Source organism: Rhynchophorus ferrugineus, unplaced genomic scaffold (assembly GCF_030347505.1).
Source record: "Rhynchophorus ferrugineus isolate W39M unplaced genomic scaffold, kcgeb_rfMv2 rfM7, whole genome shotgun sequence".
Classification (NCBI taxonomy): domain Eukaryota; kingdom Metazoa; phylum Arthropoda; class Insecta; order Coleoptera; family Curculionidae; genus Rhynchophorus; species Rhynchophorus ferrugineus.
Genome location: NW_027472586.1, coordinates 26,978,096 through 27,005,491, shown reverse-complemented (window position 1 = coordinate 27,005,491; position 27,396 = coordinate 26,978,096). Strand labels below are relative to the sequence as shown.

Below are 27,396 nucleotides of genomic sequence, written 5' to 3'. Positions count from 1 at the left end.
TATCACCAGCTGCAACAGGTCACAAAAAATACATCTTTTATTCTTGCAAGCAATGAAACCGCGATCTTGAAATACGATTGTTGATTTACCAACTATTAAGCCTCGAACTTTTTTGGTTCCTCAAGCTATTCTTTATCATCGACGTTAAAATCGCCATTTTTAAATCATCTAAACAAAATCCGACAATTGATATATGACAGATCAGTATTACCTTAAGGTTTTAAAAGTGATTGATGGGCTTCGACAGCGACAGTGCATTCTTCGTTTTATTTTTCGAAAAATGCAATTTTGATCATTTAATAATTAGTGTCTAGGTTATTTAATAGTAAGGGTTGTTTGATAATTATAGATCCTCCAAAACCCTATCAAATTAGGATATATTATGAGATAATAGGAGTGTACAGACAAATCTTAAAATCAGGTAGATAGTGTGACATTGTTATATTACGAATAGTACATAAATCATGTTCCGAACAGCTCAATAACACAACCCCATACCTTTCAACCAATCTGTTCCTTCACCGGCATTCCACAGTCTGTCGTAGTCGTCCCACTCGGTCACGTGCATTATATAACGCGGACATCAAGATCACGTGCGACATTTCCCATGAACATAAAGGAAAAAATCGAGAAAAATTACCCGTGTGTCAGTCGCGACTTTTTGCAGGATTTTACAGTTGTTTTCATCGACAGCCGACTTGATCTAACAGGATTTTTCATTTTTTTCCATCGTCACCTCCCTCCCCGCGGATTCGAAAGCTTTATGCAATGTCATGGCCTGTATGACCATTTGAACGATATTTTATGTTAGTTAATGTTTCTTTTCTTTCTCCGCCTCGTTATCACTCTCTCTCTCTCTCTCTCTCTCTCTCTCTCTCTCTCACTCTCTCACTATCGATAACTGTTTATGGTTCTGTATTAAATGTTAATTGTTTCGTGCGGTTTAAAATTACCTTTTTCAACAGAGAAAATGTAATTTTTTTTTATTAATCTCTTGGAACGTCAGCAATCTGCCCGTGGGGAATAAGTATTATTGTTTGATTTCCGTTATATAATATAACAATCCTGACATGTAGAAGATCACTTCAGTAAGTAATCTACTGTACAATTTATAATTTAAATCTTATTCTAGATACTATTCTAACTTATTTTAAAGTGTATCCTAACTTATTACAATGACTATTCTAACTTACTCTAGAAATTATTAAATTTCACTCTATGTGTCTATTAACCAGTTCGTATGATAGTTTGCGTTTGAGCCTACGCACTTCACTGTCATCGCGCATATTTAACTGTTGTAGTATATTGGGATGCACTAATAGTCTTTCAGAGTACTTCGCACTAGCACTTCGAATCACACTCGTTATGGGTTTTATGTGAATATCGCGCTGAATCAGTTTGTTGGACACGGCATATGGGGTATCGACGATGACTCGCAATACTTTATTCTGGAACCTCTGGAGGATATCTATGTTAGATTTGCTAGTAGTACCTCACAGTTCAATATCAAAGGTCCAGATGGTAAGTATTCACTTATAGAGCAAAACCTTGTTATGTAATGATAATTTAGATTTACGCCCTATCAGCCAATACATTTGGTTTAGTTTAAGCCCAAGCTGTTTGCGTTTTGTCACTATATGTTTTTCCATGTCACACGTCGATCAAAATGCATTCCCAGATATTTTACGCAGTCTGCTTGCGGAAGTTCATGATTATTCAATTTTACTAATGGGCATGTTCTTCTGCAAAGGATGAATTTCATATGGGTAGATTTTATCTCATTTGCGTTTTCAGCCACAATTCGACTTTGTTAAGATGAAGTTGGAGGTTTTTGTGGCTGATATTGGATCCTCGTGTGATGATAAAAGCGCTGTATCGTCAGCATATGTTGCAACAGTAGTGTTTCGTGAGGTCGGTAGGTCAACTGTATACGTAAGAAATAACAATGGGCTGAGAACACCGCCCTGCAGAACACCCGAATATAAGTGCTGTAGGTCAGAGTATTTGTCACCCTATTTGACAATAAAATATCTGTCTGAGAGGTACGATTTCAGCAACTGAAAGTGCGTATGGGGCAAAAGCTTTTTCATTTTAACGTGCAGTCCAGTGTGCCACAACCTTGTCGAAGGCCTGAGAAATATCGAAAAATGCAGCGGAGCAATTTTTTTTATCGTTTCAGTTTTTGTTAATTTGGTTGATTAATCTATGTATTTGTTCTGTTGTTCCGTGTTTATTACGGAAGCCAAATTGATGGTCTGGAATAATATTTCACTCCTCTTCGATTAATTTTAATCTCTTAATGTATAGTTTTTCGAAAAGTTTTGAGATGACAAGTAACAGGCTTATAGGACGATAAGAGGAGAGTTAAAAATTGAATTTCTAATTTTGTCTTTTTTCTCGACTTCATTAATACGTCTATTAATAATTTTATTCAAATGTCGAATTTCTTTAATTACGACGACACAGTTTAGATTTAAATAATAGAATCGTTTAAAACTTTGTTTCTCTTTTTTATAGAATTGAACGGAGCTTAAATTGCCATTTTGTGCGAATTTTTCACTAATCGTTTTAATCCAAAGCACATCTTTGGTGTCAGTAAATTAAAATAATAACATTTCTACAGACGGAAGTGGAGAAAATAGAAGGTAACGGAAGAGCCTAACTTATCGCTATCTTCCCATTTGCAACACTAAAACTAAACGACAACATTTCTCTATCTGAATAACCTCAGTTTTCGTTAAATTAATTGATTTGCTCTTCGCTATGATGCTCAGAAATATAAATTTTTCATAGAAATGTCTGTGTTTAAATTCGCCATCTATATCTTCCCATCTTGAAGAACAAAAAGGGGCCATCTGGAGGCGTGAAATTTAATATGTACTACAAATAAATATATCCAATAAATCTAGTAACCTGGTATAGTCGCCAGATCGATGCGAGCTAACATAATAACGTACTAGGATCGAACCTCGCGGGGGATTAAGGTTTTTTTTAAGCATAAAATAAAATAAAGGAAAATGTTCCTTAAAATTTAATGAAGGTTTATTTTTTACACTTGCAACATTATTAAAAGGGAAAGTGGGTGATAAAAACATTATTTAACGAAGTTATTTATGTTTCAGTTATATATATTTTAAGCAGTGTTTTGTGTAACTTTCGATTATTTCCGTATCTTTGGAAACATTAAAGAGTTATAGCAAGTTTGAATAAAAGACGATTGAGAATAGTATGGTAACGTAAAATATTATTTTACATTTTTTGAAGAGGAACATTAATGTGCCCGCTTATTCGGAAGGTATTTTACCCCAAAATAGATTTACGAAATTCGAGAATAACAAGAATCGTCTGTTTCCTTTATTTACAAGATATTCAGATTTTCGAAATCACATTATTGATTTAATTTTATGTCTGGTGAAGAAAAAGAAAAATTTTTCTTGCTTAAGGACTGTTATTATTGTACTAAAGATAATTTTAAAGGTTTGTCTCTAAATTTTAATTATATGGACTTCTGATTAACTACAAGTTTCATTAGTAAATGCTTTTGTTAAAAAAGCACTAACCGAATATTGCAGATAATAAATACGTCATCTTGTGCGTCAAGAGTTAAGATGAATATTGCATAGAATATTAACAGTTCTAAAATAGTTTCATAGAGTTTTAATTAGGATACATGAGATATAAGACAAAGTAGAAAGCAATAGACAAAAGAAAGCCATAGGAGACAAACTAAAGATGAGCTATCTGCAAGGGCGAAATCGAAGACTGAAATAAAAAGTAAAAAATGCATTTGTATTTAGAAATTTAGGTAAAGAAATTATTCATTTAATCAGCGTGGTATATTTATTGTTTGTTTGTAATATATATTTTAGGTGCGAAATATGGATAAAAGGTAAGGACTATATGAATATATAAATGAAGTAATAAAAATATGCAGGATTTACAATGAAACTAACTACGTAATTTGCATAGATGGAACACATAGGAGAAATAGAAGAAATTATGAATAATCAACAGTATGTATGTAAACATTTTAAAACATTGATAATATTAAGTTGTTTAATGATTAATGCAATAAGATGTGTATCAATATGACATTTTATTCTTTGAACCTTGTATCAATTATTTTGATTATTTATTTTATGGATCTTTATAGAAGTTTTGGAAAATCTATAATTAATTTAATGATTGTAAATACATTCCTCAGTGAGGAATACTACTGGACTTAAGGCTACAATAGCCTATCGGCCGCAATTATTCTAGTCTAGAACAATGTAAGATGCGTGTTTTTTAAATCTCTTTCCATAAGCTTGATCAATGTTTCTATTGGAACTGTTAGCGTATTCAACATTCAGCGTCTGTGAGCTATTCACTAACCTTTGATTCTACAAACATGTCGAAACCATTGTAATCTGTTTCTATTAATTTTCCTTAAGTATGCAATGACTGATGTATTTTAAATGAGAAAAGGATGAAAGAAACATGTTTAGTTTGTCTAAAGCACCGCATTTAAAAAATCTCAAGCATACTGATTTCAAACTGGAACAGTTTCTAAGCAACGAAGCGTGGAGATTGTCTCTTAGTCTCAGTTGTAATATTTCATGTCTTTCACACTGATAACCTTTAAAAAAAACAAACGCTCATGCAGGTTAGGTTATTCAACTTATTACTTCTGCATTGGATATCCTTTTCTTTTTCAGTATTTAATTTCCTGTCCCTAAATTAATTAGTGGAACAGAACTCGGGAAAGCATAAGAAGTAAGTCAAGGCACTATATAAAAAAATTAATTTTGTCTTAAAACAATCTAACAACTTTTGTGCATACTACAACATTTTATATTTGCAAGGAAAATATCAATTCAATTACACTTAAATTAGTAACCGAAATAAATGTAATTCTGCCAAACAAGTCCTATGCATGAAATAAACTTTAACAAAATAATTTAAAAAATTACTATTTTTATCTAAACCTATCAACACAATGCTGTTTTACAGCAATCGAATAATTCTATAAAAGGAACAAGTGGTGTTAAATCACTTGAATTACGGGGAAAATTCGAATCGAAAGGAGAGTTTACACATCCTGGAAATATATCATGTAGTAGTTCATGAATTGTTGTGCCGTCTAAGTTCTTTGAGAGTTCGAACCTTGTTTTCATCTAATAAGTCTTGCATTAGATTGTCTTCGAACATTTTTGGTTCTCCAGGTCATTCTTTGTCATTGATATAAAAATCATCACTTTCAAAATATATATTTAAAAGGGTCTGATGGGCTTTAGCGGCCGGTTTCTTAGAATCAAATAACAGAAACAATGACAGTCGTATATGCAATAAAAATGCATCTCTATATACTGAATAACTTAATGATACATGTTAAAACCATCGAACTATATTCGAGATAGATTAGGTTGTTTAAAAGCTGGTTACATTGGTAATTCGCATTTTTACCAAATAGATATCAGTGATCGAAATACATTCATACACGAGACATAAAATGACTTGATTGTATCGCATTTTTAGAGCTATAAAAACCTTATAATCAGTGATGATTTAATTTATTTAATATACTTAATTTATTTAATTAACATTATTTAATAAATTACTTATTTTGCTGGCTTGATGGCGCAGTGGTAAAGGCGATTCAAATCCTGCTGGGGCATGGTCGTCAATTTATGTTTGTGACTGTTTAAAATTTGTGAATGTTCTAAGCAAGAGTGTAAAATCCGACAACGAAAATGATCCCAGTCACGCCAGTAACCAGGCTGGGCAAGACCGGATGTCTTCTGGGATGATTTCTAAAGTTGGTCACTCGCCAGTCCGTGGGCTTAGTGCTGAGGACCGTGGTTCGGAGCCCACGTTAAACTTTAGGGCCAGTTCAGATAAACCGATAGTTAGTAAAACGAGACTTTAAAATATACTTTAAAAAAATTATTTATTTTAATTACATTACAAGGTAAATGTACTTAAATAAGTTATAATTGTTTATATATTAGGCATATAAATTAATTTTAAAAGGCTTTTGTTAGATTTGAAGCTTTATTGTAAAAAATCGGTACAATGTATTTTATTTAAAGTATTGCCCAACATTAACCGCTACTTTTCCCAACTTTCAGGCATATTACGAATTTAATCTCGCAAAAACGATGTATCTTTTGATATATTGCTGAATCGCTCCTTTTTGGTATTTTTATAAGAAATGAAGCGCTGCTCAGACAGGTCACGACTCATTTGTCGGAAGAAGTGGTGATCAGAGGCAGCAAGGTCTGGTAACCAGGTGGTCTCCATGATTTTTTTCGCTTTGGATTATCTTAATGCATCTAGTTTTCTAATTTAGACGTTGAAGCTGCATTTTCGATGTTTCTTGGTTTCAATTCCTAAGACACAAAATATCCAAGATTTTGGATCACTCCTTTGTTCTTCAAGCAATTGTAAATTATTTCTTATGTTACTACCAACAACTCTGCATACTTTGCTTTAACATGGATCATCATCGAGTAACAATAACAAATCTAATTGAAAAAGACTATGAAGTTAAAAAGGTATGTTCGGCTAACAGGTCAATTAAAAAGTCCACGGTCTACCATGGTAAAACATATCTTTTAGAAAAAATTAGTTTTTTTATTCAACATAATTTCCTTTAAGGGCGATAGACTGACTATAATGAGCCTCCAAATTGTTGATATCATTTTTGTAGTACGATTTGTCCTATGCTTCAAAATAGGCCTTAATTTCGGCGATCACCTCTTCATTCGACGAAAATTTCTTCCCAGCGAGCATTCTTTTGAGATCCTAGAAAGGAAATAGTCGCTGGGGACAAATCTGGAGAATACGGTAAACGGATGAATTTTTGCCATCGTTTTCACTGACTTATGACACGGTGCATTGTCTTGGTGGAGCAGCACTTTCTTTTTCTTCAAATGCGGCCGTTTATCGGCGATATCGTCCTTCAAACGGTCCAATAATGCCATGTAATAGTCGTTGTTGATGGTCCTTCCTTTTTCAAGGTAGTCAATGAAAATTATTCCATGTGCATCCCAAAATACAGATGCCATAAACTTGCCAGCCGACTGTTGCGTTTTTCCACGCTTTGGAGCGGTTTCGTCGTGTACAGTCCATTCGGATAGTTGTCAATTGGACTTCGGAGTGAAATGATGCAGTCATGTTTCATCCATTGTCACACATCGACGCAAAAACTCGAGATTATTACGCTTGATCATCTTCAATAAAACCGGTCTTAATCATCAACTCGTCGTTGTTTTTGGTAAAAAGTAAGCTCGCGCGGCAGCTACTTTGCACTCATACCCAAATATTCGTGAATTATATGATTTACATGTTCAGTTAATATCTAGAGTGTCTGTATTTCATTCAATTTCAATTTACGGTCATTCAAAATCATTTTGTGGATTTTTTAAATGTTTTCGTCGGTAACAACCTCTTTTGGGCGTCCACTGCATTTGCCGTCTTCGGTGCTCATGTCACCACGTTTAAACTTAGCATACCATTTCTTGATGGTTGATTTTCCTGGGGCAGTGTCCGGAAATTCGGAAGCTTTTCAAAAAGCAATATTTTATCAACAAGCGAAATTCCTTTTTATCTATTTTTTTCACAATAACAAAAGTTGCTTCACTCAAAATGCTATAATTAAAAAAAAAAGATCCGACAGCTATAATTTATACACACATCTTTTGACGGTTAGGGCTAAGTAAAAAACATATAGATTTAATTCTGGTAGCGCCATCTATGCTACAACAAATATTATAGGCAGTCATTACAACCAGAATATTTAGAGTCAAGGAAAAAGAGGAAGCCTACACTATAACAGAAGAAGCTAGAGCGGATCTATCACAAGAAAGTGTATTGGGATTAGTTATTTACCTACTCTACATGTGGTATACCATAAATCGAAAATATCGTGATGGCTATTTTTGCTGATAATGCTGATTCTTGCTGTCGGAGATAATAGTAAAGAAATAACACGAAAATTACAGCCAAGTGACAATATAAATAAATGGACCCAAACCTGGTAAATTAAAATTAACGAAGGTAAATCTGTACATGTGCAGTTAGCGTAAAATCAGACCCTACAAGCACCAATAACAATAAATATCATCCATTATTATTCCATATAGCAACAACGGTAAGTATCGCGAAATGAATTTTGATACAAAACTTTGCTGGAAGGAACACGTAAAAAAGGAAAGGAAAGAAATGGATTTAAAATATAGGAAAATGTATTGGTTAATTGGAACAAATTCACAATTATCACTACATAATAAATTGCAATTATACAAGTATTGAAAGCTATATTGATATACAGAATTTACTTTTGGGAAAGTTCCGTGAAAAGTAACATAAATATAACACAAGTTTTTCAGAACAAGGTCCTGAGAAATATTGTAGGTACACCCAGATACTACAGAACTGACTATTCACACCAATAAAATCATAAGGAGACATGAGGGAAGACGCCATTCTCATATCAATGGCGAAGTAACACAACTCTTGGATAACAACAGAACAGGGCACAGACTCAAGAGAATCAAACCATTTGAGCTTGAGTAGTGTAGTGAGGTTCATTTAATAAAACAATCTCCTATATATATACCTAGATTTAAGTTATTGTAAAGCTAAATTATAGGCTAACGACTAGTAACAATGTAATAACTAAATTATAAAAAAATCATCGAGTAATGCATCCCAAATCCTAGTCTTCAAGTATTTCTGGCTGTTCAGAATCCTCTTTGTCTTCGGTTTCAAAATTACCATTTTAAAATGTCGAATCCAGTATACACACGATTAAATAGATGGGATATGGTTACCATAAGCTTCACACAGTATTAGATGACTTTCGGCTGCATTTTTCTCCAAATTAAGGTAGAAAAGTAAAACTGTATACAAATGCAGATGTTTGCAACGCACTGAAAACATTTTTTCTTCGCACTTCGACGAAATTATACATACGAGAAAGTTAAGTCTGTAACTGAAGCTTCAACATGAAATTGGCCACAAATGCACCCGATACAATTTAATACACAGTAACACCATCTGTTAACATTAATTTATAGGCCTAATATTTTTATTTTTATTTTATATATAGACATAATTTATATATTGGTTGACTTTTACGGGCTAACTGAATTTTACTGCGCTGCATCTACGAGAAACAACAACGGTAATATCTTAATAAAAATAATTAACCTTGTTATCAAATATGCGTCGTTTTCTGACCGACATGCACCGGCCAATATTTTGTAGGCGCGGCGGCGGCCAAGATATCAAAATCGTTACGAAATCCCGCAGCACCTACGCCTTCGACGTCCAGCAGCGGCAGCACCACCACTTTACCAAGGCGAAATCAACACAGTTTTCTCGCACGGATCTAAATGTCACAAAAACTCAACCCTATCGCCCGCGAACGATTAGAAACGCAGGGATTGCCCGCTTATTTAGATTAAAACTTAGCATAATTGGCGTCGACGTAACAATTAATCCATTGAAATTCCGAAAAATGTCGAGCGCAATTTATTTCTTTTTCGTGTTCGGACCCAATCGTCGCGGTTACGTCAACGAACGTTATGAAACATCGATAGCTTGATAATAGGTCCGCTTAAAAAGTTTCACACCTTAATTGAACTGATAAATATGTAACAAAAGCTGCTGGGAGATAATTGCCCTGATTTATGTGAACTTTGTGTCCACATTTTTATTGTTACGCTATGTTTCGAGTTTTCTTGTTAAACAATTTTACGTTTAGTCTCTGTTATATGAAAATAAATTATAGATACAACGTTGCAGAACCATCTATTCACCAATAATAGAACTAATAGCTCGAGGTCATTTAAAATATTGCACAAGTATACATGGTCTTGGACCTGAACAACCCAAAGTTGCTTATAAGACAATTGAGGGACTGAAACCAAATCAGCAGACCTTTATTTAAAATTGGTCCTAGTTTTCGAAATATGCAATAAATTCATTATTTTACCATTTTAACCATTAACGGCTATTTATTGAATTAAAAAGTAAAAATCAGAAATGAAGAGGACAGAAGAACTAAGTACATTAGCAAGCATTAGGGTACAACAGCAAGCGCCCATTATGCCTTAGTCCCAAAATCCTTGTTGTCGCCTTTCAATTTTCACTATATCCTGGTGTAGCTGCTCTCCTAGCTCATCACTCGTGTCATCCAAGCTTTGTCGGAAAGAATCAAAAGGTGAACGCAGAAAATGTATATTGAGAGGCATTCTAGCTGCACTGGCATTTGGAAGATGGCGGAAATTATAATGATACCAAAACCTGAAAAGACACCAAACGAAATAAAAGCCTATAAACCTATATCACTGCTGCTAGTAATATATAAGGTTTTTGAAAAACTTCTGTTGAAAAAGATAAAACCAAAACAACACACCGAACTACTAAAATCGTACATTACAGCCAGAATGATTAGAGCTAAACAAGAAGAAGCTTGCTCTACAATAAAAGAAGCTAAAGCAGGTGTACCACAAGGAAGTGTACTGGGGCCAATGCTTTATCTACTCTACACTTGTGATATAACACATAACATAAGTTAATATAAATAATTGCACACAATTTTGGAAAATAAAAATTAACGAAAGTAAAAGCACCGATAATGTTAAATAATACATATATACAGCAAAAAGCTAAATATCTCGGAATGAATCTTGATGCAAAACTTCGCAGGAAGGAACATATAAAAATGAAAAGAAAAGAACTGGAATTGAAATATGGGAAAATGTATTGACTAATTAGAAGAAAATATGTACATAATAAATTGCTATTATATAAGCAAATACTGAAACCTATATATATACGGATATACGTAGTTCAGTTATGGGGATGTTCTGCAAAGAGTAACATAAAAAAAAACACAAGTTTTTCAGAACACTCCTGAGAAGTATTCTGGGCGTACCGAAATACTACAGTACTGACTACCTACATCGAGACAGTCAGTGAAGAAACCAAGAGAATTGCAAGGGGGCAAGAGGAAAGACTGCATTCTCATAACAATATTGAAGTATTGGAGCTTTTGGATACCACCAGAGGAGGGCACAAACTCAATAGAATCAAACCATCTGATCTTGTGTAGTGTTGTGTAATGAGGTACATTTAATAAAAAATACTGCAGTGACGTGTATAAACATTATTTCACCAAAGACTGAGATAGGGCCGAGGGGTCCTCCTAGTTATATACCTAAATTTACAAATTGTAGGTTAGTCGGAAACAATCTTTAACAATATAATAATTGAATAATAAAAAAAATTCTAGCTGCAATCTCATGATAATTTTGCAACAAATGGTCCATTAAGATACTAAATACGAATAAGAAAAAAGTTAATTAATTGAATCTTAGCCGATAAAAACAATTCAAAGCTAATGAAAAATAAATCGTTCTGGGCCAATTTTGAAAAACGCTATGTGATTGAGTAAAATTTCAGTAAAATTTCCTAGTTAGTTCACACACTTATTGAGTGATTGATAACGATAACAAATATCCTCACTAAAAACGCATAAAAGAACTCATTAAATAAATATTTTAATTCCTTTCGAGCCTTTATTACTAGAAATAACTCGAAACAGAAGAAATATTTCTCTTAATTAACGGTATCACAATGATCACTAAAAAACAGCTTCTTGGATATAACATTACCTATATTTTAACCTTTATACAATCAAATATCATGTTATAATCAATTCATAATAATACAGTTGCGACCCTTAATGACAAGCACGCATATTATTAAAAAAAATCGAACCGTTATAGGATTTCAATCTGTCTTTTTTTTTCACCAACAGCACTATATATGATGGATATTTCAAATGTTAAATGTCACACAATGCTTGCGGTTTTTTTTAGTAACATTATGAATATTTATTGAGTTTAAAATTTAAAAAAATTATATAACAAAAAATCACTAATTACTAATAATTATACAGTTTAATTTATTTTGCTTCATATTATTCGAATATTTATAAAAATAACTCGAAATATACACATTCTACTGAAAAGTGTTCGTTCCACCTTTCGTTCCAGAAGACGGACAAAACAGTATGAACACCTGATATGTAAACAATATGTATTTATTTATTAATAAAGTATTGAGTTGTCAATATGCAATTTATTGCATGGTGTTCGTATATTTTTGTTTGTCTAGAATTGGAAAAACTATACCAAAGGAAATCGAGCAATTGTTGTACATTATATACAATAAGAAATTAATTGTAAATCGAGAGTGGTGGAAATTAAGAGAATTAGAGGGAGGAAAATAGGTATAACTAAGAAAATGGATTTAGACGGTATTGAAGAACGAAGATAAGATGGAACAAATAGAGCAAAGAGAAGGAAATAACTATCCAAAAAACAAAACAACAGGAAATAAGACAGGAGTAAATAGAATGGAAAATAAAAAGTGGTTACAGAGTAAACTAACATAAAAAAAACAAGGCATATGGAACAAAAGGACAAGAGAACACTGATAGTAACCTGAAAATACCAAAACCCTAAAAATTAAGCACATGAGAAGGAAAATGTGGGTCAAAAAATAGCATAAGACACGTTAGAAAGTTTTTAGAAGCTTCATGGGGTATTTATAATTGATCACATATTCATCTATGTATCAGACCAAAGGATAAGAATAATTATTGAGGATAATAAATTAGTGATAAATGCTCATAAAGAAAAAAATACGTCAAAGAATAAAATAAAAGCTGAGCAGATACTGATCAGCTTCAAGTGATTTAGAAAACTTTTTTGGAAGCTTCATTTAGCAGCTTTGACAACTTGAGGGAATTTCTCAATCTGCGGGGAATCTCTTTCTGATTGGAGATTTATGATGAGAGATTGGTATTATGCGGGAAAAATGCGGGGATTTTGACATTTCATTTTAAATATAAATCGATAGTTCGGATCGGAATACCCCCAAACACCTACATTATTATTTCCAACCATTATTAGGTTACTTATGGATATCGAACGACAATCAGAAATATTTTTCCTTTAATACCATATTTGATTTCAGCGACATTTTATTTTCTGTTAATTCATCAGAAATTCAACAACTACAAATTAAATCACTAGTGAGAGTTAAATCAATAGCTACTTCTAATGCTTCATAAATTTGGGACAGTACAAAAATTAGATGACGAATGACGAGCTCATGCTATGCTGTAGAAAAAATAATTAACTATAATTCATAACTATATATTATTTCATATTATGAAAATAATAAAAATAAATATTATTTAAGCGGTTGGGACTTCATTTCTTAAAATAATTTTGACGGTAATTTGTGGGGAATCAACACATTTTTTCCCAATTTCAGGAATTCTATTTCAACTCCCAATCAAAAGCCAATCACTAATATATTCATCTATACGTCAGACCGAAGATTCACTAAGTGATATTAATTATCTTTAAATACAATTTCGAAACATTTAGCTAACATATTAGAACCGAATGATATATATCCTACAATAGATATAAATCCTGTTTATCACCCGATGAAGATGTCAAACTGATTTCGCCAATGGAAGTTGCCACAGAAATTGACAACAACCTCAATCCTAAAAAGGCTCCCGAAATTGATGACATTTCACCTGGGTCATTAAAAGAGCTGTTACGAAAACTATAATCAGACATATATATTCAAGGGCTGTTTGAGACTGAAGCATGTTCCGTAATGTAGGTTGCTTGAATAATTATGCTTAAAAAAACATGACAAACCGGCAGAAGTTAGTTTTTACAGGCCTATTTCGCTGTTACTTATGAAAAATTGAGAAACTACTGTTAAAACGTATTAATCCATTTACAGAAATGCCAGATTTCCAGTTCGGATGTCGCAATCACCACTCGACAATCGAATACACAAAGTAACAGCGGTTGTTGAAAAGGTATTCGAAGAAAAGAAATACCACCCTGCAAAATTCCCGGTCGTTTTAAAAGCTTTTGACCTGTTATGGCATTTAAGAATAATCTACAAAATGAGCGATTTACTGTCTACTGCTGGAATCATATATTCTCGAAAGAAAATGTCTCGCATGAAGTCTCGAAGAAAATGTCTCGCTTCTCACCACTTAAACCTATTTCGGCTGGAGCCCCACAGGATAGCCTTGGGACCACTCCTGTATCTGCTATATACTGCCGATATCCCAACAACAATAGAAACACTACTTGGGACATTTGCCGACGACAAAGTTATCATGGCAAACGATGTATCTCTGTCTAAGGCTTTAGAAATAGAACAAGTAGCGATCAACAAGATCTACAGATGGACTAGAGACTGGAAAATACAGCTTAATAGCTCCAAATCGGCCCATATTAAATTTGCGTTGCCATTATATCACTTGAAGCATGCCCGATTCCTCAAGCAGAATCAGCTAAATACCTCGGAATATATCTCGATGGTAGGTGAAACTGGAAACATCATGTTAGAGAAAAAGCAGAGCAGATTAGACGGACGAACCAAACCATATGAACTTGTTTAGTGTACAAGTGTATTCTTAACTTTAGTTTAAGCAGATTAATTTTATTTTAATTTGCGAAATACGTACTGATATATTAATCCCGTACCCGTCTTGCTTGTGTATTAATGCAAGTACAAAAGAAAAGTAGTAATATATTAATGTGTAAATTATTATAAGCATATCTAATATAATAAAAAAAAAGAATTTCGTATGTAATTTAACTGATTATTTTAATTAATGTGTGATGGTAGTACGAGTAACGAATAAGCAATATTTGTATTATCGAATAAATTCCAATATTTCGAATTCAATGGCCGTTGTGCCGGCAGGGTGTGTATGTAAGTATGTTATTGTGCCTTCGAGCAATATCTGCAAATAATTAATCGGCATGCCATGAAAATGCATGAATTTTGCTGGCATTGACCCATTTGAAAGGCTTCACACTAACAATTATATGGAACAGTGGTCCGGCAAATCTAGGACAGGCCTCCCATTCGGAAAAAATATCGAGGATAAACGACCTAAATTCCAATGTAGAGTTTTTCTTTATTGGTCGATATCTCGCTTTGTCGATAATGAAAAATCGCCAATCAGGTTTCGGTTTGTTACTGATAAAACGAAAACGGTTGCACAGGCGACTGTTTTGAAGGTCAAACAACATTCTGTGACTATTTCTAATTTTAATCTTATATGATACACCAGTTAAATTTATTGGTATGAATCTGAATATTGGAATGAAGTGCTAAGGAAACTTCATAAAAAAAAACTACTGTTGTTCTGCGGTAGTTCAATAAATAAGCAGGAAGAGTGCCGAATAAATAATACATTGACTGAAAAATCTCGGACCTAACTCATAGATGGCGCTAGTTTTATTGCATTCCCCACGTTTTCAGTTAGCACTAACCTTCAAAATAAAGTTGTTTAAATTTAATGATATTCTACTAATAAATTTTTGAGTTATCGTGCTAAGGGTCTTTTTTATTTTTAAAACAAAAAGTCAAAAACAACTTTGTGTTTTAATTTTATACAGCTTCTTTATGGGAAAAATACTATTCAAGCGAAGCAATAGATTGAAAAGTGTTATAAGGACTCCGCTCCATTAGAAACAACAATAAAACGTTGGTTTGCTGACTTCAAACGTGACTGTAGAGACACCGATGATGCAGAACGCATTTGGAGTCCAAAGTGGGTACCGCTTTTGCTCACTGGTGACCAAAAACAAGAACGTGTTGATGATTCTGAGCAATTTTTGGCCATGGTTAATGGAACCATCACTTCACTCCGGAATCAAAATGATCATTATATGAGTGAACAGCAACTGGTGACTGGCCTATTTTAATGGAATAATAAAATAGATAAATCGTTGTTCAAAAGTGGTATAGAAATGTTAGAGCGACGCTGGAATTATTGTGTAAATGATTGGCTGATGGAGATTACGTTGATGAATAGAGCCAATTTTGAACAAAAACAAAACCGGGAGTGTTCAGCCCATGTGTTATATCATTATGTATTTTCCAAATTAAAATTGCGTTAGGCTGCTTTAGGAAACATTATGTTAAGAGTACCACTTATATACTGTACAAGTTCGTATGGTTTGTTTCGCTTCAATCTGGTGATCTCCAGCATGTTGTTTAGTAGCTATATTGCTTCCATGTTACTGTGATACCTTATTTCATACTTTAAGACGAAATCTTGGCAAACTTCGTAAATCCGTTTGATTTCGAGTCTTTGTGCAATGCTTTCTTGGTTACGTAGCGATAAGCATAATGCAACGAAAATTGTACATGGACAGGTTTGGAGGTAGTAAGCTATATTTTCCAGTATCTAGTCCATCTGGAAAGAATATGTGCTATTATGTAAGAATATAACATCATTCTTGGTCCAGTTTTCAATGACTCTTCCGCATTGGTCTGGTTGTATTAAAGTAATGTGTTATGCTGAACTTAAGGGCACTGGTAATGTCATATCAGGCTATCAATTTCACTGTCCCGCAGAGTCAATAAAATACCCCACTTTCGCAAATAGATCACAGATGGTATCAATAAGCACATACTCTCTTGCAGAGATAAAAAAGATGATAACTATCGGGTGTAGTTATTCATACATACCCAAATAAAATTCACAAAAAACTGGCCAAAGATACCAATTAATATAATCTATTTGAAAGGTCTATCTTCTATGAAAAAATACCAAATAATGACTTTATGGTGGAGCTCGTAGTAGTAATTGAGCTAGTAACATAATAGTAACAGTATCATCAATATGATCATTATTCCCTAAAGAAAAGAGCATGTCAGCCCAGAAAGTTCAAGAACTTTAATTATGAAATTATTTTTAAAAAATCATTTTGTTTTTCCCATCATATAAATTCGGAGAACATTAAGAGGAAAAGGAAAAGCTGGTTAACTGGAAGAAAATATCGATAATTCGTACATAATAAGTTGCTGTTGTATAAGTAAATTATAAAGTGATATGAACCTTTTGAACCCACTGTGGAGATGTTCGACCAGAAGTAACATAAATAAGAACAAATTTTTCGGAACAAGCAGTAATCAGAAGAGGCAAGGTTTGGAAAATTAGGCGGATGTTTTCGTTGAATTTTCAACTTACAGTCGAGCGTTATCATGTTGAAGAATCACATTATTCTGTCTTTGATTGTATTCCGGCCGCTTTTCGCGCAGTTCTCGACTGAGGCACATCAATTGTAGATGACAACGATGCCCATTGATGGTTTCATTAGATTTTAGCACCTCAATGTATACCACTCCAAAGTGATCCCACCAAATATAGAAAGTTAGCTGGGAGCCAGGGATATACGGCTTTGCCGTTGGTGATAATGCATGACCAGGTAGTCCTCATTCCTTCGCTTTTAGTGTATTATGTGATCCACTTTTCACAACCAGTAGCAATACGATGCAAGAAACCTTTCCGATTTTGCCCTTGAAGTAGTATTTCACACATGTCTCTTGACTTGAATTCGTACAGCACAAAATATCCAAGTTTTTGGATCATCTCCATGTTCTTTAAGCGATTGGAATTGACTTAAAACCTGCCAACAATTATTCTATTAACACAATATTTTTGGCACAAATTTTTGGCACAAATTACACCATTATATTTGGCTGTTCAGAATTCTCTTTGTCTTTGGTATCAAAATAGCCACTTTCAAGATATCGAAACCAGTATTCACATGCTGATATCGATGAAGCGTTAATTCAGAAATTAAGAATTGGTTGCCATAAATATCACACAGCATTCGATGACCTTCAGGCGTGCTTTTCTTCAAAATGAATTAAAAAAGTAAAACGTAAATGGCAATTTATTCAATACTAGCGACCCGCCCCGGCTTCGCACGGGTGCAATGCTGATACTAAATTAAATACACTACAGAAAAAATATGAACGTTGTATATAAAAACATAGCGGCCCGCTCCGACTTTGCACGGGCATAAAATATATATGCCTATGTCACTCAATGAAAACATGATTAAAATCGATCCAGTATTTTTGGTTCATTCATTACTGCCCTTGGCCTGCACGCATTAAATTTGGAGTAAAACAATTCCTCTTCCCCTATACTTACTATGAAGATTTCCTGCTATCTTTGGAATATCTAAATTCATACAATTTTTATTACATTACACATTTTTCAACGCAAATTTTAAATTTGTAATATCTCCGAAAATATTTGTTTAATTTACATGCTGTAAGGAACCATATTGATCTATATTAATTGCACACTGTATTTAAGGTACTTAATTCGATAAGGATTAATGCCGTATTGCTTAAAATAGCTTCGTAAATAAGCCATTTTCTCACGTAAAAAGTAAACAATAAAAATGGTTAATGTGGGTTATCCCTAAAAGATAAACATATACCATCGCGGACTTTTTTGTAGACCTTTTTATGGTGTACAATACTGTAGTACATTGATTTGATCTAACTCGTAGGGTTAGGCAGCGTTTTTGCTAATTGCTAAATAAGCATAAAAAATAGGTTTATTTACGACATCACGTTAGAAACCTCTAAAATTAGCAATGTTGCCTTAGTATATTATGCATGTATTATACATATAAACCTTCCTCTTGAATCACTCTATCTATTGAAAAAAACCGCATCAAAATCCGTTGCGTAATTTTAAGGATTTAAGCGCACATAGGGATATAGGGACAGAAAAGGCGACTTTGTTTTATACTATGTAGCGATATAATCAGACATTTTCAGAGCACTGAAAAAATTGTTTGTTCACACTTCGACGAAATGACACTCACTGAAAAGTGAAGCCTGACAGTGAGGCTTTAACTTGAAATTGGTTACAAATGTACCCGATGCCTATATCTAATACTAGATCTAATAATTTATATATATATATATATATATATATATATATATGTATGTATATATGTATATATATAAATAATAAGATACAATATATAAATTCAAACACAACTGAGCTCCACATAACAATCCTCATTATTGACATTTTAAAGATGAATATTTTTTAATACACAAGTTGAAAGTAAATTGTGATAATTCCATTCCAAATTATTAAATAATCTGTAAACCGTTAATTATTCTGTAAATCTTTAAATTTGTTTGAAATTATTTGGTTGAATTTTATGGCACCAATAATCTGCATTATATGCAATATGCAGATAAATGCACTAGCAATTAAATAATCAAAGCTCACAGGTCAATAAAAACATATCACCTCTAAAATATGAAATTGATGAAGAAGAAATGCAGAAAAATTAGTGAACAGCTTAAAAAATTAAACGAAATAAAGAATATAATACGGGCACGAATACTATTTTTTGTACCTACAAAAATTATTTCAATCCCTAGAATTCTTAATAAAAATTCTTAATTAAAATCTGGTTCTAGCATATTTATAATATTTATAGACATAATAAATATAAATAACCCGTAATGTAACATAATTTACATAACTTAAAATTAAAAAATAATCTCTATAATTGTTGATAGTATGGCGAATGTATAAATAAAACCATAATAAAATTAGAGCTAACAAATTTAATTAAAACGTTTATTAAAAGATAGAATAAAAATACGCATTAAAAATTAATTTTTATATATTTCTAAGATAAACCAAAAAAATAAGCAACTTACGTTGCAGAGAATTTCGACTATAGTCATAATACATGGATAAACGAAAAGAATATTGAAATTGTATTAGCTAATATGCAGATAAATGCACTAGCAATTAAATAATCAAAGCTCACAGTGCAAAGATAAAACAACAACAGACAACCAGGTCAATAAAAACATATCACCTCTAAAATATGAAATTGATGAAGAAGAATTGCAGAAAAATTAGTGAACAGCTTAAAAAATTAAACGAAATAAAGAATATAATACGGGCACGAACACTATTTTTTGTATCTACAAAAATTATTTCAATCCCTAGAATTCTTAATAAAAATTCTTAATTAAAATCTGGTTCTAGCATATTTATAATATTTATAGACATAATAAATATAAATAACCCGTAATGTAACATAATTTACATAACTTAAGATTAAAAAATAATCTCTATAATTATTGATAGTATGGCAAATGTAATAAATTAAAACCATAATAAAATTAGAGCTAACAAATTTAATTAAAACGTTTATTAAAAGATAGAATAAAAATACGCATTAAAAATTAATTTTTATATATTTCTAAGATAAACCAAAAAAATAAGCAACTTACGTTGCAGAGAATTTCGACCATAATCATAATACGTGGATAAACGAAAAGAACATTGAAATTGTATTAGCTAATATGCAGATAAATGCACTAGCAATTAAATAATCAAAGCTCACAGTGCAAAGATAAAACAACAACAGACAACCAGGTCAATAAAAACATATCACCTCTAAAATATGAAATTGATGAAGAAGAAATGCAGAAAAATTAGCGAACAGCTTAAAAAATTAAACGAAATAAAGAATATAATACGGGCACGAATACTATTTTTTGTACCTACAAAAATTATTTCAATCCCTAGAATTCTTAATAAAAATTCTTAATTAAAATCTGGTTCTAGCATATTTATAATATTTATAGACATAATAAATATAAATAACCCGTAATGTAACATAATTTACATAACCTAAGATTAAAAAATAATCTCTATAATTGATGATAGTATGGTGAATGTCATTAAAATAAAACCATAATAATAAAATTAGAGCTAATAAATGTAATTAAAACGTTTATTAAAAGATAGAATAAAAATACGCATTAAAAATTAATTGTTATATGTTTCTAAGATGACCCAAAAAAAAACAAGTAACTTACCTTGCAGAGAATGTCGGCCATAATCATGCGTCCTTCTGCGTCTGTGTTGATTACTCGGACTCTAGCTCCAGACCTGGCAGTTATCACCTCATCAGCAACATAGCTGTTTGATCCAATGCTGTTTCTGAATTTGCAAAAATAAAATAAATATATCTAGCTGTCTCAAATATTTCTTTAAATAAATTTATGGTAAGAAAAACCAGACCTGAAGAATTGGTAGTGTATGTGGCAGGCTTTGGGATATACATTAAAATGGACACATTAAAAATGTCTAGTCAATATCTCGCAATATTTAGCATATCAATAGAGTACACAGCCTTTCCAACCAGTCTTATCTTAGTATACTTTATATGTATATTAGAATTTTTAGAATAATACACTTATGATGTGTTTCTTTTTCATTGGATTGTGAACTATGTGGGCTCTATGCCGAAATGTTATTGTGAATCGCTCCTCTCAAAATGCAGTTCGCATAGTCTCCACAATGTGGTATAATTTTTTAATTTATTTGCAATTAGTTTCTTTTTTTATCAAAAAGATCTATCGATAGACGATGTGTATAGTACGATATAGAAATTCTCCAATCTGCGTGAAATATAATGCTCATTGCAGAGATGTTGATATCTCATCGAAAATATAATATCGATAGTCCTGTGCATATTTCAAAATGCTGACTTCACCAATTCAACTAATTTTTTTTAGTTTACGGGAAATATACTTTTGATTAAAAGCTGTAGAAAGTATGAAAAACTTGAAGAAAAAGTTAAAATGTATAATCTATAAATGAAAATGATCACATCGTGCTGCTATTGCAGATTTCGCTACAAGATACCAAGCATTTCATATTACGTTAACTTCAGATGCTACCAAGCGATATGATTTTAGAGATTTCTTTTTTTTTTATACCAAGAGGACCAGCTAGAACCAAATGGTCTTTTGGTGATGTCGCTTCGGGTTCGGGATAATGAGTGTTTTGCGGGTGACAGAGACCCTGGGTTACGACTGGGATTGTCATAGTTGGTTTTCTATCGAGGTTTGTGGATGGATAGGGATTTTATCAAGGTATTGTCGTGTTCCAAGGCGCTTACGGAGAACCTTACAATGTTCGTGAAACTCTTCACGAACGGGATGCCTGATTCGAGGTGAGTGTTGACGTTCCTCATGAACCATGGGGTATTGAGTAAAGCGCAGACTTTTTTAGATTGGAACACTTGGAGTAGTTCAAGTTGTCTCTCAGAGACATACCTGTACCACACCTGTGCCCCGTTACTTTTTCTGAAGAGGAGTGAGGAGAGTAGACTATACACACCATTGCCTTTGCAGATAGCGTGCTGAATTTAGGCTGACCATTGGAACCTGCGGTCGAACTGGAAACTGAGGTATGACTTTCTGGAGCCAGGGGATAGAAACTTTATCGATTTGGAGGCGATAGGCGCGGAATTCCTTCTAGCGGTGGAACAGAATAGCCTGAGTTTTGCTCAGGTTTATCTGCAGCCGCCAGAATTTGTACCACGCAATCGCCTAGTACAGTTGGACTTGAAGTCTGTCGCGAATAGCGTTGGGACTGTAACCGGTTGCGAAAAGAAGCAGTATCCATCTGCATATAATGCTGCGTGGGAATGTTTGTGGAGTGGGGAATCAACCATGTAAACGTTGAACAGAGCAGAGGCTAGTGGAGCACCTTAAGGGACTCCTGCGGAAATCTGTTTTCGAGAGGAGACTGCTTCACCGATCCGCACTTGAAACGACCTACGTCCAAGTATAAATCTATCAGGGAGATTAGGTTATTTGGTAGACCAAGCTCTTTTGCTTTGAATATTAGACCGTGGTGCCATAATTGATCGAAAGTTTTGGAAACATCTAAAAATGTAGCTCCAGTTTTTCGACCTTATCTTAATGCCTGACGGATTGTTGCTGCGATGCGAGCACATTGATGAGGGCTTGAATGTTTGGCACTGAAACCGAATTTTTCGTTCGAGATTATGGGGTGTGCATCTGTGAAGCTGCTTAAAGCGTGTAATATCGCTTTTTCGTCAAGTTTGGAGATTTAAGAGATGTTTATTATATTCTCCTTAGATACGCTGTAAATCCAGCAGAAGCTCAACAGCTATAAATAAAGTGACTGCTGACAGTGCTGAAACAATTTTCAGTACTTCATAAACCTGCAACGACACATACATGAGATGATAGGTGGCAAGCTCAAAATAATTATTTTTTAATAAAAATCATTAAAATTTAATATGTAAACGAATGTAATGGCACGAAAGGTACATTGAAGCTCGAAATAAAGGAAGAATATATTTATTTATAATGAACACATATTTGCTTAGGTTATATAGTACACAAAACCCTTTTCTTTCTTGTTTCTTCTTCGACTTTTACTTCTTATGCAATCGAAGAAAACACGATCCACAGACAAAAATTTGCAATGTCCATGAAATATTTGGAAACATCATTTGACACAATATTATAAGACAGCCTGACAATATCCATAAATATTGTATCTAAAGCTTCAAGGCTCTAGGAGTAGGGGCTTTTACGTACTCTTCAGGAATTTCATAAAAAGGATGTTTGCAAGCTCAATTTATAAAAAAATTATAAATTAAAATCGTACTATAATATATTCCATATATATATATATATATATATATATATATATATATATATATATATATATATATATATATATATATATATATATATATATGTATATATATATAGGATAGAAGAAAACATTCTAGTCAAACATTGTAGTAAATAGTGGTGCAGTGGTTAAAAGTTTAGAAAATTAACCATGTGTAAGTTGCAAGGACCAGAGTATTGAAAACTAGGAACATGAGGTTCAACCTAATTATCCGTAGGATAAAGAAACATTGTAATCAATGTAGCAATTAGTAATGTAGACGAGTTTAGAAAATTAACCATGTGTAAGTTGCAAGGACCAGAGAAGTATTGGAAACTAGAAATAAGAGGTCAAACAGAATTACAGGTAGAATGAAAAGCTATCGACCCCAATGAAGAAGAATTTTTAATTTGTAAGCATGGAGAATAAAGTTATTTTGAGTTACAAAATATTAGAATTTTGATATAAATATCAATTCTATTGGTGAAGAAGATAGATAAACCTTGTTTTATGTGCGTAGAAGCTAGAGACAAGAACAAGTGCAATCGAAGAGTTAATTTATTCAGACATTTATAAGCTAATAAACCCAATATCTGAAGATGGAGGAAGATATTTATAAATGAAAAAATAGATCTAGATATCTATATCAGGAAATCGGAGGATTTAATTTTGAAACGAGAAACTATATATTAAATTAAGAATTGTATGGATTGAGTAATTCACCTAAAGGTTGGAACACGAAATGAGATAATGTTCATCTCGTTATATTTATTGATGGCTCATTATTAAAAGGACAGTAAGAATAGATAGTGAATTTAATGGAAAGTCTTTATGAAGAAGAATAGTTTATTGGAATGGAAAGAGAGAAGATAGTAGAGATTAAAGATTCATCAAAAACATATAATTTAACTGCTTGAGGAATTCTAGGGTTCTAGAATATATAGAAGATTAAAAGGCATATAAGTTTCGTTAGTTAAAAACTAAATCTAAACAGACCAACTTGGTAAGCCAATGGAAGTAAACTTCAATATGGATAATAATGAAGAAATAATTAAAGATATACTGTTTAGAAAATATATAGAGAGACTAATAAAAGGTGAGCAGATAAAATTCCAAAGAAGAATCTGTGAGTAAACCGATGCAGATAATTTTGCAAGAGAAAGGAAATTAGACGACCATGAGATATATGTCGCCTATTGTCTCCTTATTTCAATAGAAAAGACACCAATAGCTGAAGCTTTAAACGAAGACATAGAAGAAAGCCCTAAGCAAAAATATTTAAGATATGATAAAGACGAACAGCACTTAGACAGTTCTGGGTTATATTAAAAAGATTCTGATTTCGAGTTGGAAATGGAGTGATAATGATTTTGATAATAATGGAAATAACAAACATATTAGGGTTTGATAATGATGAATCTGGTCTAGATGACAAGAAGAATAAAACAAAGGGAACTGAGAAGAATGTTAAAAGAAAAGAAAAAACAAAAGTGACCACCCATTAATAATTGATTTGGAATATAGAGGTAAAGAACAGAAGAAAGCTCATAAAGCAGAATAATGTTAGTGAATGATTTGAGTTGAAAGTAATAAGTCAAGGTGATAAAGTTAGAAAATTGGAGAAAACAAAATTAAGTACAATATTAGAAGCAGAAAATGGAGATAGTGGTGACCAATTAGTTATGATACCTCAGTGATACCAGAAAACCATGGGCTAATGTAAGGCAGAAGTGGACTTGAAGGAACAAGAGAGTTAAGAAGACTGCAGTGGTGACCATTTAGTTATGATACCTCAGTGATACCAGAAGGCCATGGACTAATGTAAGGTGGAAGTGGACTTGAAGGAATCAACTAGGAAGTTTTAATGGATTCATACTATTTGATAAAAGTATCCCAGAGGCATGGAAGAAATTCAATCGAAGAGATATACATGTGTATATTTGGCATTCCAAGAACAAACTATAAAATCGATATTAAATTGGACAGTGTTGTGTCGACTATTTCTATGATTGTTCAAAGAGAGAATTGTTTTTAAGTAGAAAAGTGACTGTTACGTTTGTTTATCACATAATTGTGTAGAATCATTTGAGTAAATTATTAATTAAAGTTAAAATTCTCGCGATGTAGAAATAAAATAGTTTTAAGTTTGAACAAATTTGTATGTACAATGTAATAGTTTTGTTCTGGCAATTTAAATGTACTTTTGTAATCTTTGTTTACAATCTTAGTTAGGTTAAGTTAGATAGTACATTTAAATTGAAGGGGAGTGTTAAATATATGACTTGTCTCGATACAAGAGCCAGTATAGAAAGGAGGAAGGATATATATATATATATATATATATATATATATATATATATATATATATGTATATATATATATATATATATATATATATATATATATGTATATATATATATATATATATATATATATATATATATATATATATATATATACATATATATATATATATATATATATATATATATATATATATATATATATATATATATTCTTCTGTTAAGGTGCAATATTTTTTAAGAACTTAATGTGTGTTAATACATTAACAGCTTTCAGAGTTATGTGAACACAAATGTACAGAAGACGGAGCTTCTTGTAACTATTACGATGGTAAGTTAAACATTTCTATGAAGATTACTCCTTAGCTCTCCAAGTTACTACAAAAGTATGTTTTTGGCGTTATATTCTACCACGTATCTGATATACTGGTATTAGTAGTCCAAAACACATAAAAATGTGTGAAAATATAGGATATTTCTCTTGTGCCTTAGGTATTTCTATACTTACCGAACAATTCCTATACCAGCTACGACTCTTATGTTCTTAGGCTGCGTTTCTTTAACAAAATTCATGAAACCCACAACTGCCGCAGCACCACACTTGTCCCTGGACATTCCCAACATATGCCCACCAACTTTAACATCAGCACCACCGGTGTCATAAGTTACACCTATAATTTAATCGGTTATCGTCACTTACTAATAAAATTAATAAAGAATATCACCTTTTCCAACAAGGAAAAATGTTTTCTCTACCGGCCCCACAGGATTATATTCCAGGAACATCAAGCGCCCCCTATGACGCTCTTGGCAACTTGCGGCCCTGTTAACCGCCTCGAACAGAGGATACTCCCTCGAAATGTCTTTTATATCGCTAATGGTGGTTACTTTAATGGGCGTGTTCACAAACAAATGCTTGACGTATTCTTCTACCCGTGGTGGAGACATACTACAATAGTTGCGGAATTTAGTCGTAAGAGTATAAGGGATATAACGGCCAATTACCGTTCAGGGTCAGCATCTCCAATATCGCAAGCGATTCTTCTACTGGTTTCCAATTTTTGTGCTATAGGGATTAATAATGCTGTCCTCTTTTTGTTTTCTGTCCAAACGCCAAGATAATCCACCTTTTTCGCTTTCGATGGGTTAAATTCTCTCACTTGGATGGGCTGAAATAAATATTAAATGTATAATTTAGTCGCCGTTTGATTTTCGTAGACTAAAGACATCTTCGATGTTAATAAAAAAAAAGTAAACTAGTTGACAAGACTAGTTCTCTCTTCGTCTGTCACCTCTTCGATAGCTCTCATAGCGAACTGCCGCTGGAGCACTGTTATTTGTTGCTAATTCACTTTACGCCCTGATTGCTCCCAGCTGACGATTTCAGCTAGACTTTCTTGGGAATTAATGGAACACTCTATACTACTTAATTTATTTGCACTAGTTACAATTTCAGTGAACCAAGGCGATCTTTCAAGGGTGGTGATTTGCGGGCGACAGAGACCCTGTGTTACGACTGGGATTGTCGTAGTTGGTTTACTACCGTGGTTTGTGGATGGGTAGGGATTTAATCAAGGTTTTGTTGTGTTCTAAGGCGCCTATGGAGAACCTTACATTGAGAGTGTTCGTGAAATTCTTCACAAACGAGATGCCTGTTTCGAGATAAATAATCATTGTGTAAAACTA

The 27,396-nt window shown here is 32.8% G+C and overlaps 1 protein-coding gene across 1 annotated transcript in view; it reads right to left on the bottom strand.

Moving 5' to 3' along the window:
- Dip-B (Dipeptidase B) overlaps positions 1 to 27,396 on the bottom strand; it is a 105,065-nt gene that overhangs the window by 61,665 nt on the left and 16,004 nt on the right. Inside the window, exons 4-7 of the mRNA XM_076409745.1 lie at positions 26,716 to 26,879; positions 26,436 to 26,659; positions 26,219 to 26,381; positions 20,785 to 20,908 (exon numbers count right to left, since the gene is read on the bottom strand). Coding sequence (XP_076265860.1) covers positions 20,785 to 20,908; positions 26,219 to 26,381; positions 26,436 to 26,659; positions 26,716 to 26,879 — 675 coding nt within the window. The remainder of the gene's footprint in view (positions 1 to 20,784; positions 20,909 to 26,218; positions 26,382 to 26,435; positions 26,660 to 26,715; positions 26,880 to 27,396) is intronic.